The 21,914-nt window shown below is 46.7% G+C and overlaps 2 protein-coding genes across 2 annotated transcripts in view; one reads left to right on the top strand and one right to left on the bottom strand.

Moving 5' to 3' along the window:
- The window catches only part of pcxb (pyruvate carboxylase b), a 307,177-nt gene that overhangs the window by 188,580 nt on the left and 96,683 nt on the right, over positions 1–21,914 (top strand). The window lies entirely within an intron of this gene.
- Positions 2,917–20,634, bottom strand: LOC311493924 (leucine-rich repeat and fibronectin type-III domain-containing protein 4; the record flags this gene model as incomplete). Its single annotated transcript, XM_084552746.1, has 6 exons — positions 2,917–4,252; positions 15,436–16,164; positions 16,868–17,029; positions 17,846–18,016; positions 19,806–19,968; positions 20,049–20,634. 6 exons carry the CDS (start codon positions 20,632–20,634, stop codon positions 2,917–2,919), a joined length of 3,147 nt encoding a protein of 1,048 aa, XP_084408872.1.

Below are 21,914 nucleotides of genomic sequence, written 5' to 3'. Positions count from 1 at the left end.
CTCGGTTGCAGGAAGCTGCCAGCTCATATCATACTTTGCTGCCAGATCGGTGTTTAAACTCAGCTGCGGGCGGCAGCGAAAGGGTCTTGTAATGTGTTACATTAGAGTGTGTGAAACCAGCAGATACGGTTGATACCAACAAAGCATCAGAATCGCGATCCGTTAGCCTGACAGCTCTTAGTTCCTGTTCTCTCCCCGTTTGTTGTCACTTCATCTCTCCCTCCTGCTCTGTGTGTCATACCAAATCTGTTCTTTTAAATCTCGCGTTCATTCGTACCCTTTTTTTTCCTTCTAAACGCGTTTTCTGTCTGTTGCCAGAACTATTGATCTCCTCCCTCCCCTCGGTTTGCTTCTCTTTTGTGCTCCTGTTTTTCCTCTTGTCTTGAATGCTGTTTTAATTACCCTGCGAAGCGTTACTTCACCCTTACCTTCTAATCAACTCCGCTGACTGACAAGTAAACGACTTCGTTTTTCGCCCCGCGGACGCGCACGCGCTAACGTCTGCCTCGAGCTCTAAACATTTTCATCGGGACTGAATCATCACATTTTCTCTCTGAATTCAAATTAAACGAAAGCGCTGGCATTTTTTATTCATCTAAAGTTACTGAAAGATTCAAATATAGCACTTAGCGGTCTTAAAATGTGGTCTTGCCGAGACACTAAAACTCGAACTTCTTCCAACGCGTACAGTCACGACCCATCGTGTTCGTGGGATAAATGGATGTAAAGTACACTTATGAAGACACATGCACGCAAACACGACACACAGCTTAGTCCCTTGTGTTAACGAGTCAGTCTCCGTTCCATACATGTAATTTTTATTATTTATATCAAGTCCAGAGAACAATATTGACTTTGGCAAAACGAAATAAAAACAGAAAGGAAACAACATTAATGGTTAAAAGTCATTATTATTATTATTATTATTATTAATAATGTAATTGGCTCTGTTTTATAGGCATCCGTTAGCGCATGTGTGTGTTGTATTTTTTTTTGTTTGGGGCTGTATGTGCTTGGCAGTTTGTGTGTCTTGTGCCGTGTGCTTATTCAGTGTCTTTATTTTTCTGCCTAGTTATAATAAACATTGTTCTGTTCTAATCAGGAGGATTTTTTTTTTTCTTCTGTCTAAAACAAAAAAAAAATATCACACACTCCATATTTTGCATTTTATCCTAACATCATTCCCCAGAAAACTTTGAAAAACAGAAACACGTGGTGCGACAAGTAACATTATTTTATATATATATACTATATATATATATATATATGTACTTTCAAGTTTTCTCTTTTAATTTTTTTCCTCTCTTTGATAGAAGAGTTAAGAGTCTCTGTAGTCTGTGCCATTGGAGTCTTCCAACAAAGAGATAGTGGATTCCATAGTGGTTCTGTCATTGTGGGGTTTTTTTTTTCTTCAGCTTCTTCTCTGAAAACATTCACAGTTTGGATTTAATGAACTCATGTGGCACATAGAAGTCTGAAGTCAAACGAAAGGAATCTGAAATTTCTCCCCCTCCTCTTTAGCCGCTTTCTGACCATGCTACATTGCTGAAAATAGTGATTTATACTGGATGTGGTGGTGAAAAGGGCTTTTCACACTTCACTTTGAACACCACCTCTAATCTCAGATCTTCAGATTTATTCTTTTTAACGGCATGTCCAGAAAGCACGAAAACATTTTTCAAACATTATCGGAGTCGGGTTGACTGGATTGCCCCCCTCACAGACATTCATATAACATGTGCGCGCACAAATACACACGGAGGCACACCTACACGTCCTGTCCCTGATCGGTCGGTGCATGCACACTTATGCATCCATTAGCGTTATTCGTTTGTTTGGTCCATTATCGTTTGACGTTCGCGTGTTCGCCACCCCTGCCTCCTCCGTTTTGTAATCCATATCGACTCCATTGTAATCCCGGTGTCTTTCGTTTAATAATGTCCGCGCTCCTCCGCTCGCTGTTTCCAGCCCGTATCGATTGATCGTGTCAGATGCACCCGGCTCTGTATTTATACTCCCATAATCCGCGGGCACGGCGAGCCAAAATCATTGTCCGGACGCAGAGGACACATAAAAGTCACATTCGTTGCCATTTGGGAAAGAGTTTCAAGATGGCCGTCGGTGTTGGAGCCGAAATAACAAAGCAGGGCAGTGCCATCCGAAACCCTTTTCACTGTTGTATTGTTGCCAGAGAAGTGTTTTTTTTCCTTTACTATTACCAGTTGCTGTTTTTGATCCAGTGTAAATCCTTATGGTGATGCCGGGGCCGGGGTGTTAGCAAAAGTCCGATTCTATTAATGTAAAGGCTTTACTGAGATCCACGCTGAGCTCACGTCGTCTCTATCTCTGCCACACAACCTCCTTTGTTCTGATGCTCCCGCTGATGTTGTCCCCTCTTTGATTACTCCTCCCCCCCCTCGCTCTAACTATATACCACTCGGATCATCTGTTCTCACAGTTGTCACCTTCTTTGTCTTTGTCTTTGTCTGCTTTTGATTTTTGTTTTCATTCCTGTTTTGCGTCAGTGTGAGTATTTAAAGGCCGTTTTAAAACCCATCTCCCATGCCGTTTATTTTTTTCCCCCCCTGCTTTCCCCAATTTTCTGGCGACAGCTTTCTCCCCTCTTATTTTACTGCCCATCTCTCTTCAGACCAGTAAGAGAGCCTCTTAAATATCTTCACCTCACTTCCAGGTGTACTTTCCCCTCTCCTCTGCATTTTTCCGGGCTTCTCAGCATGTGCAAATCAAGGAGCTGCAGACTGAAGTCAATTTTACCATTCTCCCTCCCTCTGAACTCGCAACCGTCCCTTCTTCACCTACAATCACTTTATCTTCCAGACTCCACCTCTTTGGCCTTCTCAAATCAACATCCACTCACAGAACCCTTAACTTTTTTTGTGCTCTGTTCCACGACCCCTATACAACACTTTCCTCCAGTTCCTCGGCGCCCCTTCCGTCCTTCCCTTTCTCCCTGCCCCTGTCTTTCACACTGCCAGCCTTCCCAGCAGTGATCCCAGTGTTAGAGTTGGAGTTAGTGGTGTTATAAGCGTGAATGTATCCCCGTTGGAAATCGCAGGGAGCGGCAAAGCTCCCGGCACTTTCCACCTCGTCGCTGTTTGTCGAGGAAGTCGTGCTCGTCGTCGAGGCGCACTGCACCAGCATTCCGTGGAGCGACTGGCTCCGCCTTGTCCAGATCACGCTCAGCCGCTTGGCGTAACTGACTGCGCCGTATCGCCTGGCAACAGTGGCTGCGGCATCAGTAGCTAGGGCAACGGAGGAGCCCATATCTAGAGAGTGCCGCCGTTTGCTAACAGTCCCACAGGCCGGGCTTAGAGGGGATACTGGACTCTGATAAGCCTGTGAGGAGTTCCATTTGTCCCTTCCCCTGGGGGTTATTCTCCAGTCCAACAGCTCTGAGTCTCTCAAGGGAGCAGCCAGAGAGAAACTGGCACGATTGGTCAGTTCTCGCTCCAGTCTGGGTTTTGGGCGCTCCCTGGAACGTGACTGGCGGGGCAGGGTGGATGGAGGAGAAGGGGAGTAGTAGAGAGGAGTTCTGTCACTTTCTGGGGTGTATGGCGGCGCCTTCTCCAGCTTCCGCTGCCTCACCACCAACGCCATCTCGCTTCCTGCCCCTGTTGTTGTGGAAACAACCCCCCCAGCTGAGAGAAACTGCTCCAGGTTGACTTTAGGCTTTGGCCTGGGCTTTGGAGGCAGTTTTGGAGGCAGAGAAGAAGCAGAATCAGACACTTCCTTCTCCTTCTCCTTGTCCTTCTCTTTCTCCTTCTCCCCCCCTCTCTTAGAAGGCATGCCGTTTGGCAGGACCACCATCATCACGTCTCCGGACCCATTCGACTGGTAGCACCCGCTGCTGTTCCCCCCTTTATCGCCGCCCCCTACGCCTCCACTCTGACAACAGGCCCCTCCTCCTGCCTCGGTGTTGCCGCTGTGGCAAATCATGTGGTCGCCGTGATTGCAAACGCGGTGGCGGACCATCAGCGCCACGGTAAACACGAGAAGGGTGACCACGACCACGCCGCCGACCAGTATGGTGAGCGTGCCGCCCAGAAAGTGGGCCTGGAGGGAGCGGCACGCTGGGTAGACATCCTTGGTGGAGAACGTAGTGCAGCCCAGGACTTTTGTTGCGGCCAACGATGTGATTGTGTCGTCGAAAATGGCCAGCACGCACAGGTTGTAGTCCACACCGGAAACCAGGTTCTTCAGCAGGAAACGGTCACTGGTCGATGGTAAGATTCTAAAGAGAGAGAGAGAGAGGGAGAGAAACAAAATAGATTAGCTAAACAAGCATGAGTGCATCGTGAAATGTTCAATATCTGCAGTTACTTGAAGCCTAACCTGAAATACTGATTCTAGTGAAATTGAGGCGAGAGGGCTGAATATTGGAAAAAAAGGGGGGGAATGAAAGGAGGCATGGATGCTGCAGTAGGAGGAGAGAGGGGAAAATGAGGCTATTGATGGAGAGCGCGCCTTGGAAACATAAAAAGAAAACTCTGTCTGCTCATTTGAGAAAGCAGGGATGCTTTGGAGAAGCAAACGTCAAGCCATTTTGTGGCACCTCGCATTTAAAGACGGGGGCCATTTTAAGGATTAATGCCCGGGGGCTACGGTTACAGTAAAGTTAAAACAGTTTGCACCTTTGATTGGAAGGAAACGAGAAATTAGGAAGTACTGCAAGCAAAAAATAAATAAAAACATGTGTTTACTTGGCTTTTTGATCGCCAACGTGTGTCTGTAGTGAGCGAGCGTTTTTGCGTGGGATAATAAAGAGAGAAGTGCTTTGAACGTGTCCTCGTTTTAAGTGCAGCCGTTAGAACTAACAAATGGGGGAGAGGTGAACAATGGAGAGAGAGGGAGAGGGAAAAAACAATGGAGGAGAGGTTGTGGTGAGAACTGCAGCTTTACATAAGTTTTAGGTGCTTGTCTCGGCGTGTGTGTGTGCGCGCGTGGTTGCGTGTTTGTATTTGCGCCGTAGCGGAATGTATATCAGCATATTTGCATGCCGGCGGGGTTCGTGCGTGCGTGTGTGTGACATGCGAGGATGAAAGTGTGTGTGGGAGACTGCAGCGCGCCTCAAGTGTCTGTCGCTGATGGTTATGACTTCGCCCTCTGCTGCTCCGACCTCTTTTGTGTGGGCAAGTTTGCTAACACGAATATTTTGTCAGTGATTCCTTTTTTTTTTTTTTTCTCCTTCCCCTTCCGTCTCCTCCGTAACATCCAATTCCCTCCTTTTCTCTGCCTTTTCAAGCTACATCAAAGGGCCTATTTGTATAGTATGTTGCTAACTATTCCGACTCCCCTCAGACTTGAGCTACATCCTGTAAATGCCATCTAGGATGACTCAGGCGGCTGGCGGAGCTCCTGCAGAAAGCCCTCTTGACCTTACTGTGTTTGCCTTCGCTTTTGAATTGGGGCGTAATTAGCTGCTAAAACCAGTCCGGCTCATATATATATGTATACGCTTGCGCTGTTTTTGGGACGCGTTGTCTTGAAGAATGCAAATGCACCCTACCAGAGGCAAGCTACAGGGCATGCCCATTGATTTGGGTTATGGTGTTACTAAACAGGCATATCGATCGGATGTTTCCACTGTTCTCAAGGTTTAAAAGTTAACAAAACCTGATATTTCTAGACAAACGCCGAGTCTCGTCAACCGTGGCGCGGTTATAATTTAGAATTACAGGTGTTTTTTTTTTTTTTTTGCAAAGAAGCGAGTGTTGCAAACCCGGTTACGCCGCTTCAGCAAATCGCCTGGAGGGATTTGAATAGCAAGGGGCCGGCGCAGCGGTACCTTCAAACTCCTAATTTCCAGCAGAAGCTCGGTATGATTTTAATAAGGAATTACAATGTACTGTCTGGGGCTCCGGGTTCCAGTGTAATCTGAGCAGACGCACGGGGCATTCTCATTAAAATCATCCCCGTCCCGCGGTCATTAGGGTCGCTATAGATTTCCTTCCAGCGCAGTCGCAAATTTGCCGGTTAACTCTTCCCTCCGCGCCGGAGCATCTTAAGGAACAGGTGTATGTTACCATGGCGAGGGCTCATTATGCGCCTCAGCAGCGCGGCGGTTCCAGTGAAGGCATCTCTTGTTCCAATATCCACACGTTAACTCTCACATCTAGAGTCTTGGTCACATCATTCCTTCAAAGAGGCTGTTTTGTCGGATCACGGGAAGCGCAAAAACTATATAATACAAAAAACAAAACTGCAAAAGGGCGACACTTGTTAACGGTTACGTGATCTAGGAATATTAAGCCAATTTAGCATAAAGCCACTGTGAATACTGTTTAAAAAGGGATTATATGGCTGGAATGTCTTCTTCAATAATCGCCTCTTATTTATTCTCCAAAGTGTTTGCAGCTCTGTGAAATGAACGCCGACTCTACTGTAAGGCCTAGAACATTAGGGAAATAACTCAAATTGGGACGGAAAGTAGCGCGCTCCTGTGGTTGGTACTTCCTACAGCTGAGTGAGGCATCAATCCAAAGCCTTGCAGCCAAATATCTCATGGATAAAAACTCAAAGTGAAAGACTCTTGGGCGATCAGTCACGCCGGAGGACTGCCAATTGCCCCCCCCCCCCCCCCTCGTAAAGTCCGGCAGTAAAGACAGTGGATGCTCAATCAGATTTTCCAGCATGAAATATACAAGAAGCATCACTCACGATGCTGCTACTGCCGCTGCTGCTGACTGTTCCTGAATAAAAGCCCGGCTCGTGTTATGGGCCCATAAAAAGGCCTTGAGAAATATTACAGCGGTGCCAGTCCGTCCAGAGCCTTTGTGCGTCCGCGTGTAATTGATAGATCCTAACGTGCGGACGTTCGGCCGTCGCTGTTGGGGAGTCGCGCGCTCGAACGAGGGCAGTGTTCTCCGTAACAAAGGGTTATGTTTAAATAATTTCCCCCCCCGCTTTGATTCACGCTGATACACACTGCTTATTCATCTTCTTTCCGTTCCCTTCATTTCCCTTGCCGCTGAGCGTCTCAGATTAATACATCCAATATGCTGTTGCATACATTATTGGATGCCGAAAACAAAGCTGTGTTACTCAGATCTTACCCAAGCAATACGTACCCTGTCTTAATTCCTGTTGTGGGGTTGCGTAATGAATTACCCTGCACCGAGTGAATTTGTAGGTATTAACAGCTCTGTGCCTTTTGCCGTCTTTATTACAGTACGTTTGATAAACTGGGACATCACACTATTCAATTGGTGCTCCACCGTGTGACCGTGAATCACACACGCACACACACACACCTTGACTGAATCCTTGAGTCATTTTTCTAATCTTGCCATTGAATCCCTTAGTCACTCTATCCTTCACGTTTCCCTCTATCCTTCTTTCTCGACGCAGAGCCCCTTCTTCATTCGCTCCCTCTTATCCGCCCGTATCCTCTGCCCTTTCCCTTGCTTTGTAACCGCCCCTCCTTCCTTTTTTCCCTTTTAACCAAACCTGCAGCGGTGCACTCCTTTGTTCCACGCTCAACCTCTTTACCATGTGACTTACATTTTTAGTTCTGCTCTCGTTTTCTTTATGTCAGCTCTGCTCGCTGCAAGAAACCCTCCTCTCGATCCCGCCTGGGTTCTGCCTGACCTCCCAGCCTCTTTGCTTTTCGCCGCCACTATACTATATCTCTATTAGCCACAGCAATAACCATGTAGCATCCAAGGTCACTCCTCCTCTCCTCTCTATCATTTCCTTTTCGGGCGTCTGTGCTCCTCCCTTATCCATCTCCCGCCACCTCTCCATTTCCCTTCATCTTATATTTCTCAAGCCGCCCCGTTTCTCGTCCTCATCCCCCCCCCCTCTCTCTCTCTCTCTCTCTCTGTCTTCTCCTCCACCACCACCGCCGCCGCCGCCGCTCCCTCCCTCCCTCCTTCCCTCATGAGAATGCGAATCACCTCTCGAGTTAGTTTTGCTACCCGGGCAGCGACAGAAATAGGAAAGCAAATTCACTGAAATATACATGGAATACCCGGACACATTCAGAAACGCATGCATCTTTGATATGCTGATTCGCTACCACTCGCTGCATTATGCATTTTTAACCATATTTAGCTCTGTGTTGTGAGTACGCAACTCAGACACAAGAGATAATATCCACCTGGAACCTGAGTGCTCTTGAATAAGTTCAGTGCGCCTCATAACTTAGAAGGACTAACTACTGGACTACTGAAATCAAATTAATTGATTACACTGGTTTTGTTAAAGTGGCCCGGGTGGTGTTGGTGGTGGTGGTGGTGGTGTTATCATCCATGTATTTGCAGACACTGTGCACCGTCTCCACCAAGAGTGTCTGCCTTTGTGCTTCTAATTATGGTGAAACCCCGCAAAGGCGTGTGCGCACACAGATGCATGAAGAAAGTGGAAGAGACAAGGGAGTGCTTTGTTCAAGCTGGTGACACAGAAACGAGTAATTATTAGCGCCCGAGAGAGCGAGGGAGGAGAGAGGAAAAGAAAGGAGTGAGAGAAGAGAGAGGGGGTGAAGGAGTGGTGGAATCCTGGCCTCCGTCTCCTCGTCTTCTCCCCTCCTCTTTGTCTTCTTGTTATTCCCACTGTCTCATGTCTTCTTCTTCTTCTTCTCTATCTGCGTTACCAAGTCCGGTGGTCTGACACCAGACAAGATTGGGCACAGGGAGCAAGAGCCCGAAGAGGGAGAGAGAGAGAGAGAAATAAAAGACGAGGGGGGAACAACAAAGCAATTATCTCCTCGTCTGGCTGACATCTATCCCGCTCTCGTTTCCCCTCTCCTCCTCCTCCGCCGCGTCGCGTGTTTTCGTCCGTTTACCCTTTCCTCCATTTTTTTTTTTTTTTTTGGTCGCGATTCGCCGGACTGTTTACTTTGGCGTCGGCTGTCTCCCTCGATCGTGTCTGCCCTCGTCTTCTGCTTTCCTTCATCTGTCTTTCTGTCAATCCCCTTTTTCCATCCCTTCCAGAATTCGTGTCATCCCTCCTTTTCTTAATCTGGCCTTCACGCTCGACTCCTCCTCCTCGTTTGAGCACCTTCAGTTGTGTTCTCTCTTTTTTTTTTCTTATGACCCACGCCAGTCCACTATATTTTTTGCCTTTCTCCATCGTTTTTCCCTTTTCATTTTAAAGTAACCGCCCCATAAAAGATAATGTGAATGTCACCGTCGTCTATACCCCTCTGCCTCCTTTACTCACCCTTCCCCTGGCCTGACAGTATAATATAAGATGGCGTATGTATTGAGTGCTGAGCCGTCCCTTCTTCCTTACGCCTCTGATCCGAGCTGACACATGTATTGACACAGAAGTTTTACACTTAATTACATCTTCCCATGGGGCAGAACTTTTACCCCCACTCCTTCCCTTCCTCCCCGCGCCTCTCCCTCTTCCTCCATCTTTGTCTCCGCATGCCTTCGCCCCAGCACCACCGTTACATCTCTCCCCGCATCCTTATCTATCCCCGCCTCAGCAGATGCACTTATCTCGTGTCTTGGATGATTTCTTCCATTGGCTACCAGTGTGGCTAAAATGGGAAGCTGATATCATTTTCCTGTCCTCGTCCTGCGCAAATAATCTCGTGCGACGGAAGCTGATCGCGAGTCGGCGCGTTTGACTGGAGGAGAATAGTTTACACAGCATACCGCGTAGTTTGGTGCTGCCGAGCAAATACCCCCGTGTGTATATCTTCAAATATAATGATATCTCAGTTCAGTACTCTGTGTCAAATATTAGTCAGATTTGCTGTATAATTAGCAGCGTCAAACGAGTGGTTTTGCCATACACCTAATTTTCAGGTTCTGTTTCTTCCTTCGGTTCCCCCTCCTTTTGTGACTCATTAGTCTCGTTCTCTACTGTCTACCTCCCAGCACGCTCCCTTTCCTATGCCTGTCAAACCCTCACCTTGTCCTTTTTAACTGTGCCTCTCTGTTCTTCGACTTTCCACTTTAATTATTCTCATTATTTCTTAAACTCGGCGTGATTCTCCCGTCCTCCCCTTTCTCCTTCCCCGTCTCTCCCCGCGATCGTTTCCACGCCGGCTCTGGCACTTTGAGAGCCCAGCTGGAAGGTTGATTGTGTTGTGACCAGGGGTGCACTTGTGAAAATTGCCAAAGCCCCTTACGCTCCTGCCCGCACACTTAGAAGAGATTTTTTTTTTAGATTTTTGAGCCAGATAATAAACTTTTGGCTCTGACGCGCACGAGTGTCGTGCGGAAACCCCCACGGACAAACAACAAGCATCAATGATTCATGTCTTGTGTGTATTTACACATCAAAAAACATCAGAAGCGCAACAGACTTGATCTTATATAATTCATAGCTATTGAATATTGTATTACACACGCAGGGATTGGACTTGGCCACACCTATACAGTAAAATGTAATGCATTTTCTATAACATGGTCCTGCATCAGATAGTATTGCTGTGAATCTCTTTAGAGACTGGCAAGGAAGCGATCATAAAGCTGTATGAAACCCCAGGCAATACTAAGCCTGCTTTGTGGTTCTATTTCACATTTCTGACACAGCCTCAACAAAGACCTCTCCCAGATTCACAAAGAGGCATGTTTTATTCTGATTAAGCTTTTGGATTGTCTCGCCCCGCTTTCATGCATAGCAATATAGATAAAAAAATAAAATAGTGCTACAAAACTAGACATCTTGCGGAGGAGGCGACACAGTTTCTAACAGATGGTACCCCAGGGTTGCAGCCTTATTAACATGGAGGGACGCTCTTACTCCTGTTATTTGTCCTTCAGGTAGGCCAGTCCCAGGCATGCCAGTTTGGTAATTACTCACATTGCAACCAGTAAATCCTTGGTTGTTCCATTGCCGAGCACCATCTCACATTATACGATCAAGGACCAAAGGGACGGAAGTCCAACACTGTGGCAAAGCTCCAGGAAGGAGGCTCGGCCGATGTTGTCAGGGGAGCCAGGCGTGACAGCGGGGAGCGGTGCCCAGTGGACACGCCGTGGACGACATCCCACCTGGCACTGTCACGGATGCCTTCAGAATTAGACAAGCCGTGCTAAAATGGAGGCTGGTGTTGTCAAGCATGCCGCTGACCTTTAAAAATGATTAAATATGGCAGCCGCACAATGTGCTCTGCTGTTCTGTAATCTATACGCCCCCCCCCCCCGCCAGAGCGCACACACACACTCGCTACTTTCACTTTTTGTCATTTATCGGAGACTAGATGTTTCCGTGCTCCTCCTATTCTTAAATCCTCTCTGTGTTCTGCCTCGCTCTCGCTCATCCTCGGCCCAGTTCATCTGTGCTGGGGTTTTCTCCACCTGCCAATTCAGACATCAACAGCAGCAGCAGCAGCAGCAGCACAATATGAACACAAATCCCTGATACAAAGCCTGAAATCTCACTCTTCTCTTCTGTCCTTCTGAATTTATAAGCCCGACTCCTTTTGGTTGACTCCTGTTTTTTTCTGACGTGCCAGCCGTTTGGCGCTGGTATGCTGATAGCTCGATACAGATCTATACTGGAAATCCCTGGGAGCATTGTAATGCGCTTCTTTTCAAAACCTCCCCTTCCATTCCCCACTTTATCTCTCCTCTGAGACTGATTTCCCTGTTTCCTTTCTGCTTTTCCGTCAAAGCCCTCAGACTTCCCGTCTCTTGTATCAACCTCATACCTCTGCTTTGCAATGGAGTTGCAGTTTATACCTTAATTTCACCTTTTAAAATAGGCACCACATCTCTCTCCCCGCTCTCCGAGACAGTTGTTCCCTCCCTCTGGTTTGTTGGTGCTGTGATTTGTTGTAGTTTAGTCAAACTTCAGATCGCTTAGTCCCTCTTGGCTGAGCTTCCCCATCTCCCCTGTGATGCTGTGGTTGCCTCGGCTCAGTCTCTTTCTTATCTCCCCTCTGTTTCCCTTTGGTTTCACGTGTATCAGCATTTCCTTGTCTCAAGCTGCACAGCTTAGCCTTTAGCTCTGCTGGTGCAGCCGTCACATTAAGGTAAGGTCCTTAAGAGAAGGGTGCTTTACCTGCATCACCCCTGTGCCTGGAACTAAATTCAGCTTGAGGAAACTGGGATTTAATGGAATATTATAAACAGATGGGTAATTTATGCATCCTAAATACAACAACACTGTGAAAATACTACTTTTGTCAAGCTCATAGGCGGTTTAGGCTTCTGCGTCAGTTTGACGCCGCAGCTGCGACGACAGTGCAGACCCCAGCGCCGTAGCTGACGTCCATCTCCCCAGATACGTAACTACGTGCAGCAGCGACGCAGACTTCAAGAGCTGTGAATGTTAGTATTTCCGGCTACTTCTTCATCTCCGCAATTCGAGTGACTTGTTGTGGTAACTTGTGCTCAAAAGAGAGACCACTGACAACGTCTTGGCCGCAATTTCCAACAATAAACAGGACAGAGAAACTTGTGCTTCTTACGGCAGCGAAAACCACAACAGTTGACAAAAAGGAGAAAACAGTCGGTCTTGCCTATAGCTCCCCCTAGTGGAAACGTTAAATTAAATTAGCCTTACTTATAATATGAATTAATGCATCTTAATAATGCTCACATTACAACACTTGTCTTTGGCGGAATTTCTGCAAAAGTATCATTCGCCATTGTTGAAAGTGAAGCAGGAAGTAGAAACAAAAATTAACCCGACTGGCAAAAAGCACACAGCGCTGACTAACGATTGGGTGCCGTTTTTACAGAGCGAGCCAGACTGATGAGTACCCTAAGTGAGCCTTCAGTGTTTAGCTTTTAATGCGAAAGTTATTGATTAACGCCACTCCTCTGATTCTTATCAAGTCTTTGGTTTCTGGTTATCAACACATCTTTGATAACATTAAACTGAAAGCCAGTTCCCCTTTTATAGGAGTGTTGTCCGTAGAGGAATTAACAAAGCTGAGCAGCGGGGGAGCCGACATCTCACTCAGTTCATTTGGTTCAATCATTTAATTAGTTTTCTATGTGTAATTGCCACAAATGTATCATGGGACTGTGCGGAATCTGCACTCATTTATTTTGATGTGGCATTTCAATAGGACACCTCTTTACCTCCGTCGTGTCAGCCACCTAACACTCTCCGCTCCCGGCTTATAAACACGGTGTGTCGCCTCAATTTCTTCATTTTCCCGACCCCTTGTCACGGTGCTCCTTTGTGTTTGTTTCATTAAAGGACTCCTTCGCATCAACTTCTGCAATCTCACATTTCTGTGGGCTCCATTCTTTCCTCTGTCTTGCATCAGTCGTCCCCCAGCGCCTCTCTCTCCCCTACTAGCAGGTGTATATATCTGGTGTGTACTCACATTTTCGCTCTTACTTTATTTCAGTGATGGATTTAATATTTTCTCTCCTTCCCCCTCCACCCTCACCTTTCTTCTCCTTGAGGACCATGTGGGCCCACCCCCCTTTTTTCTCCCCCTCTTCTCTGTCAGTCTGTCCCCTTTCACCCATCCTTCTTTCATTGCAATATCTCCCAAGATAACTTGGGTAGAGCTCATCTCCCCACATTCCCCTTCTCCCTCAGTCCCTCTCCTCCACCTCCAGAGATCTCAGAGGACTCAAGCCCGTACTAAAATTCACTTGTGACTCTAAACTTCAATTATTGGTTTCTCCTCCTCGCCCGTCTTCCTTTTTCTGAATCCTCCCGTTTATAGCCAGGCACAGTTTTTCATATTTCCAATCATCGCCGTTTGTCTTCCCTGCCCTTTTCCTGTCATATGGTAAGCTCCCTTCACCCCTCCTCAATACAGCTTGCAGCTAAATGCTTTCTTTATAATGCCTCAGGGAAGCCACAGTCAACCCTCACATTCCTGCCAAAAGAAAATCAAAAACAAACACACAAATAATACCCTGACGGCGGTGCCTGCTCAACCTACTCTTGTCTTCACTCCTTCCATCTTCCTCTCACTGTTTCGCTCTGGCAATAAACCCTCCGCATAAATGTTTCATCAGCTTGTTCTTGTAAATTCAGAACTTCAAATGTGTTCAGACATAATTCATGAAAGGCACAGTAGAGTTGTAGGAGTAAGTACACCGACTAGCTAAAAGTCACACCACAGCCACAACATTAAACCCAGTGACAGGTAAAGTCAATATTATTGACCGTGCTGCTACAATGCAGCGTAGGGAAAACCTGGGTCCTGGTGTTTGTGTAGATGTTGCTTTGACACATTCACCCAAATTAATGCTGGCGCAGGCCGAGCACACGCCAATGGCAGCGGTGCGTCTGAACAACCATGGCCCCCTGTGGCTACACAGGTACGTCAAAAAAAAACAGAGCCTGAGCCGCTGACCAGCCGTTCTCCAGATTTTCCAGACCCAATCTGATTAAGCATTCACGGGACGTATTGCAAGCCTGATCCACTGAAGCCCCACCCGTAACCCACTGAACCGAAAGGATCTGCTGCCAAAGTATCAGTGCCAGACGCCACAAGACACCTCAAAGGTCCTGTGGCCATGCCCTGACGGATCAGAGCTGTCTTGGTGGCAGCTCTTGGCGTGATGGAGGTAGCTGACTCACATCATACATCCACCCATCCCAGTCACGTTTTCATTCAGGCATTTCTAACAATGGTTCTACTAGTTTGGGTGTCACAGATTCACAGAGTCAGTGTAAAGGTAGGTTCCCACATAACACTAATTTGCCCACAGTGACGTATGGAAAGGGTGGGCAACATTTCTCAGCTTTGCAAACACCTTCTTAGGTGTGCAGATCAGTTTTTCACCTCAGATTATTTTTTTTTCCTCAACCTGCACTTACAAAGCAAGGTGTAGACATGGCCTCCCAAATCATTTGTGGTAACGTTGCAGCCCTTAAACTCAATTCCAGTCTTTCTAAATGTTGATCTGCCTCTGAGAGAGTGGTGAACACGGGCAGTGAAGTGTGAGGGAATCTCATTTTAAATTGACAAGGACAAGACTTACTAAAAACCTAAATGTTACTTCAGAATAAATATACAATTTGCCCCCATCCAAATTCTGCACAGCCGTATCAAATTTCAAATGCAGACATATCTCCAGAGTCGGACTCTATTTACTTGCCTGTAGATCTTTTCGTCTTCAGCACACGCTCTCATAAAATTTTAGAAAAGCTCCCCTCCCTCAAAATCTTCTTTATTCCCAGGATGTTCTTCCACTTGTTCCGCACTGATCCCTATGTACTACCTGTTGGGTTTTTAGTGTCACGTCGTGATGGAGATAAATTATTAACTGCATTCGCCCCTCTATCCCTTCATCCATCTCACCATTCATCTTTCCCCTTGAGCTTTCTGCCTGTCCATGTTTAAGATGAACAGTTTCCCCGCTAAAGTGTCACGCTGTAATGGATAAATATTTAAGGGGTTTTGCATGGAAACAGGATTCACCTCTTCAGGGGGGAATTGCACAGAGAAAAATGACGGTGTGACTTGAAGTCGCAAGCTGAAAACAGATGACCTGCTGGCATGTTGAGGCAAGTGTATAATAAAGCTGAACTGACCTGTAGACCAGGGTGTCGTCGGCGGTGCAGTTGTACTGTATCTGATACATCCAGACAACGTAAGCCGTAGACAGTCGTCCCAAATCCCACCGGACCTGAGCTGAGGTCGATGTTACTCCTTGTACTCCAACCATCCTCCCTTCGTCCTCGTCCTCGTCCTCGTCCTCCATGCTTCCTCCGTCAGTCCTCTCCCCTTCCGAGGCCCTGCTGCTGTCACCGTCATCGTCGTCCGCTCCACCTCTTCTCCCGTCTTCCGCCTCTCCTCCGCGGCCATTGTTAATCCCTCCGTTTTTTCCTGTGCTGATGTCCGACGAGCCCGGATCTGTCCGTAAAATCCCATTGGTCGCGTTCCTGTTGTTCTTGGTGTTAGCATTGTTGCCGCCCGTGTTTCCGCCTGCTCCGCCCCGGTGAGGCAGGGGGATTATTTTAAGGTCCACGGTGGCAGTGGCTTCACCTGCCGCATTTATTGCAATACACGTGTACGCCCCATCGTCCCGGGCAACTGTTACTAAGATATCCAAGGTGCCGTTGCTGAAGGAGCTGGTCCGAGATGAGTTTGCGACGATGCGATCGTCTGGCGAAACCCAGTGGATTATGGGCTCGGGGTCACCGATGGCGCGGCATTTTAGCGTGGCCCGCTGGCCCTCCAGCACCCACAGCTTGTGTGTGTGACGGGTGATGAGAGGTGGTTCACAAGTAAACTCCTCTTCAGGAATTGACCAGAAATACCTTGGGAACAAAAGGGGAGGGAAGATGGATGAAGGCAAGGAAAGAGAAGGAGAGAGTGTGAAAGTGTGGTAGAGCAAACATCCCTTTGTGGCTCGGCGCAGGAATTTGTCTTGTTCTATTCTTCCCAGGTGGATTTAGCAGATAAATGATGCATATTAACGTAAAGATCTATACGCTCTTGTCTATCAGTTTAAAAGTAAAGATCGGTAACAGTCTGAACAATTTCCCCATGGTGCTATCTAGAAAACAGAGGAGTAGCTAATGATGATGGCAACAGCAGGTGACAACAACAGATGCTCATCCCCCCATATATTAGCTCCGACTGCATGCTACAGAATTAGAAACTTCTGGGAAAGATGCACATAGTGGGAGATATGAGAAAAGGGATGAAATATCACACCGCTGTTCCAATGCACGGCCCTCATGGCCTACCTGTCCTTTGAGTTTTTACTCCAGTTCTATTCTTGCACACACGATGATCCCATTAAAGCATCGCAAAATGTGAGGCCCGTAATTGGATGTCTACTAAAGCAGGTCTGGAGTAACAACTTGTAGAACAGATTAACCTTGAAACTAGGTTCTTAAACACTGATGTAGGATATCCAATTAGACTAGACAAATTTATCAACCCGTAACTATTAATTCCATTGGCCCCTTGACTCGGAAAGGGAAAAAAATACGCCGAGCATTTCGTGATGTTTACCTTCCGGCCAGGTGGGGAGGAGTGGCACACGTCTCCATGTCGTCTCCACGGATAAGCCGCCTCAACCATAGCAGTTCGCAGTTGCAGTGCAGTGGGTTCCCTCCAAAATTTAGGCTTATGACGGCGTTGTAGGGGGTTGGACTTATTGCACCTGTCTGGGACCTGAAAATGATAGCAGAGTATTTGTTTTTACATCTTGTTAAGATTTAGCTTCTTCTTTGTAATTTATTTTGCAACCCAAATTTTATGGGAGAATTTTAGATGGATGAATTCAAGGTATAATGACAGGTAAACAAATAGCTGTTTGTGGTCCATGGTATTACGTCAGTCACAGCCTGCAACGTAATCCCAAGGCAATTTGCAAGCCCGAAATCACGCAACACCTCAGCAGTTTGTCAGATTCTCACCTGCACCGGGCGCAAGTTCACCAAGGCCATGCTGCAGCTAGTTATTTTGGAGTTACAAGAATTTGCTGGCTACTCTCTTTACGTTATTACTCGCCATCGCCCTCTACAAAGCTGAAAATGTATGACGTCCTAATAAGTGGGCACTATGCTTCTGTAAGGGGCCTATTATTCACCCTGCAGTCACTTGCTTCCGTGACTTTATTTGCCGAGTATAATGTGGAGCAAGTGACTGCCTCATTTCTATATAACATAATAAAAAAAAAGACGAAAGAACAGAGGACTTTGTTTCTTCCCTCACACCAGCTGCCTCCCATGTTGTCGCCAGCGGACTGTGTTGAACAGTTAATAGTGGTGCATACATTCTGTTCATTAAATAGCAGAAAATAGCAAAACAAACAGTGACGTTACGTGAAGAATGTGAGTACAAACGCATACTCTTCCTTCGTCTCCGTGCCCCTGAGTGCAACCTGCTAAAACCCACGTTGGCGCTTCTGCAGTGCAGTCAGCCCCAGAATATATTTCCACAAAGCCACTTCTTAGAGGAACATGAAAGACGGAGCTTAAGAGCTACCTTGCAAAGAGTGGATCAGGAGGCAGGGTTCGGAGCCTGTTGGAGGTCATATCCAGCCTTGCAAGCTTGTACAGCTCTCCAAAGACTCCTTCTGCTATGTAATCTATCAGATTATGGTCCAGATTCAGGGTGTGCAGACTGGCCATGTTCTGAATGGACTCCCATGGTACCCTGTGGAAAGACAATAGAAGCACCTTTAGAATGATTAATGTGAGATTCGTTGAATTAGTAAACTCTGTGCTGGGGTTTGCCGTGCGCCTTTCGGAGACGGGGGAGAATTGAGGTAATATATCTTTAAAGTAATGACAGCTGTGAAGACGGACTCTCCCCTCAGGTGGTTAGAGTCCCTTGTGGGCACACTGACACACTGTAAGACATTAACCCGATTAAAGGATGAGACTATCACTATTATATCAGTCAGAGTTCACTCTTTACGTTCTGAGTACTCTCTCAAGTTACTCTGCAGGAAGTAGGATGAAAACAGGACCGAATAAATACTAATTAATGGTGACGGCAATGACAGACAACAACAGCAGATGCTCATTTCCCATCTCAACCCTTTGCTTTTTTCTGGGTTTCACGAGTCCCATCTGTGACCCATTGCTGTAGTCATTTAATATTCCTTTAGTGCAGTCATTCACTGTTTGTACCAATTAGTGAGTCAAGACTCAAATGTGAGAACTGGCAAAATAGGGGAAATGTGGAGCGTTTATTTTGGGAGTCTCTCATGTATGCACTGTTGATTTCACCTTTTGTTCTATATTTGAGTTCACTTTGTGTTCACTGTTTTTTCCTGTAACACACTGTACGTTTGACAGAGTGTAAATCTGCTCTGTATCACAGGGAGAATGTAGCGCTCTAGGTGCTGAACACAAATAGAGCTCGCCGCCACTTGATATCACACGTAGTGAGTTGATTTCAAAGCTCATTTGGTGTGAAGAATAAATGACTTTGTGTGATGGATTTAGTTGTTTTAATGTGACCAATGGGCATCTCTTATGACCTTAATTGTTGCCCCTCATCTTTTTTTGTTTTGCTGTTAAACTCATTAAAACAGAAGCAGATTCTCTTTTGCAGAAGGGAAACATTTTTTGCTGTGTTGTTCAGTGCCGGTGTCCCAGAAAACGGATGCATGAAATCAGTTCAGGTTGCAGAGTCGCTCCAAAAAGTTATTATTTGAACAAATCCAACACTCAACTTCTGCCTTCCTTAAATGAGTTCTCATACGACATGACCTGTTTCCGGCGTTGACTATTTTTAACCTTGATTATAATCTATAATGTAGACTCTGTTTGAAACTCAGTCAGTAGACTCCTCCACAAGGAAGGGCAAACACTAACTGGAGTCTTCTTTGGTTTGGTGGAGGCTGGAGACATGCCAGAGCGCTCTTGTATGAAAAATGTAACATCGTAATCAGAACTGAATTCGTCAGCATAGTCGGACACAAAGGAGAGAAGAAGAGCGGACTGATGCAGACTATCATCATTGTTCTGACTTAAATTAGTCCAGAGAAATCAACTGCTATTTTGTAAGAATCTCTATTGTCCTAAATGGAGATGAGTGGAACACGACACAGTATTGTGTAGCTTTAACAGTGCACACTAATTTACAGTGCAGTGAGCTCTTATCAAATCTTAACCAAATCAAAGTCAAAGAAAGTTAGAACCTCATCAAAATTGATTCCCTTTCAATTTTCTTAGCTTTAAGTACTCTGCTTCTCGCCTCAGCAGTTTGAGCCAATATCTCTTCATTGTCTTTGCTGACTCTCACGCTATCGTACAAGCTGTTTCCACTGCGCCCTGACATTTTGGGAGCTGAGTTGTGTGTCTGCAGCACACGCTTGAGACCTGGGCCTGCGCGAAGAGTATTACCGGGAGTTTCTACTTAACAAAGCAGAACAAAGTAGAGGGGGTGAGAACGCGCAATTCATGCGGGTGATCACAACAGAGCGAAAGCTTACTTCCTGAGGTTATTGTAGGACAGATCAAGGTCTTCCAGCGTGAGCAAGAAGTCGTCAAAAGCCTGGACAGAGACTTTGATGAGCTGGTTGTTGTTGACGATCAGGTGTTGCAGATTCACCAAACCGGCAAGGTCCCTGGGGCCAAGTATTGTCAAGCGATTACCTGGGCAAAACATAATGAATTAGTACCACTTTCATATCCAAGTCATAGGCGCAGAGAATAACATGACCGTTACTTCTCACCATCCAGATGCAGAGAGCGCAAACTCTCCAGGTCAGCAAAGGCCATCGGTCGAATAAGGTGGATGGTGTTCCTCGACAGAGTCAGATCAACCAGTCCGGTCATGTTGACAAAGTCAATTCCGCCCACCTCCGTTATAAAGTTGTCGGCCAGTCGCAGCTCCACTGTGCGCCGGTCAACATGCGGTGGGACGAACAGGAGGCCCTTGTCGGCGCAGAGCGTACTGAGCGACTCCGAGAGGTTTCGGCACACGCAGTGGAAAGGGCAGGCCGAGACCACGCCCCAGGTCTCCCCTGCGCCAATCAGAGACGGCAGCAGGCAGCATGTGACCAGAGTCAGCCAGTGAAACACGGGGAAAGGGACGGGGTCCGGAAGGGTTCGCTTTGTCGCCCTAGGGCAGGTGTGGTGGATGAGGTGGGAGGAAGGAGGCAAAGATGAGAAAAGAAGAGGGGGGGAAATAGATAGAGAGAGGATGGATGGAGGAAGGAGGGAGGGGAAGGCAGAGCCTTCTGCTCTCTGTTTGGGATGGAGGTGTGTGTGGGGCAGGTGTTTTTGTCTGCTGGGATTGAGGGGTGGGGGGACAGGCATGGTAGAACGCCTGGCTATCCACAGACCTGGAGGGACAGAAAGAGAAGGAGGTTTTAGGTTTGCGCTCTGGTCGTACACAGCTTTTCGCTCAGACTTTCAGCCCGAACTTATTTTTTGCCAATCTAATCCAATCCACAACCAGATCCAGACTCCAAATGAGTGCTGAGCAGAATCCACTAGCAGAGCTCTGTGGAGGATAACATGGGGAAACAGGCTTCTGTACAGGCAAAGCTGGAAGGAATCTACCAAGACAAGACAATTAAAGCGTTCTTATGAAGTTTATGACGCCTACATTACAACGGCATTACCATTCAGACATGATGGCAGTGTCTGGACACACAAATCCAGTCTTGCAAACACTACTGCGAACCATATGTCCAAAAAAAGAAACGAGTCTGAACGTAACCTATGAAATCTGAAGTGTATTTTTTGTCAAAAGTTTGCTGACTTCCACCTACTCTGACTAGACACTAATCCCACATGGATACTTGTGCGGGCCAAGACCCTCTTAACCAAGTACCACTCTGCGTTAATGCCCACTTTATAGCACAAAAATCAATTCTGAGAAACGGCTGAAGCCCCTGCAGTACATACATTTTTACCTCTTACATATGCGGCACCCTCAGAGTCCTGCATACCGGCGCACTACTACAGTTCATCGCCTAGCAACAACATCCCTACAGACAGAACACAGCCGGTCCCCATAGTAACAGTTACCTAGAAACCTTTAAGAGCGGATTAGGCGAGTGTTATATCACAGGACCCTTCCTTAAGACTGTGGGTCAGGGATTCGAATTGGGTCGCCGTCGGCAAAAGACCCAAAACGGGCGCAACGTCGGCCTCCTTAAGCCCAGCGCAGTCAACACACACACACACACACAAGGAAATCCGCCAGCAACAACATGCTCTGTGGGTATGTGATGATAAGGTATAGCGGTGAGTCACTGCCGCTGATTGGCGTGCTTAACAGTTGTTATAGCAACTGTAGCCTAGATACAGTGAGAGTGACAGGGATTGTTGATAACAGTCGCGGACGCAGTGAGAAGGGAGACGATGAGTCAGAGACAGACACGGAGAAACTAACATCACTGGAGGATGATGGGGGATATTTTTATGTGGAGCAATCTGGAAACTTGTGAAGATGATACTGTATCGTGATATATATATATATATATATATATATATATATAACCAGACATAAATACATATCAAGCTGACTTAATATTTGCCAGTGGATCCTAGCATGCTCCTCCCATGTTAAACTATACGCACATATTCCA

Source organism: Chelon labrosus, assembly GCF_963514085.1.
Source record: "Chelon labrosus genome assembly, chromosome: 1".
NCBI lineage: Eukaryota > Metazoa > Chordata > Actinopteri > Mugiliformes > Mugilidae > Chelon > Chelon labrosus.
Note: the sequence above shows the minus strand (reverse complement) of the source record. Positions and strands in the feature narration are given on the sequence as shown.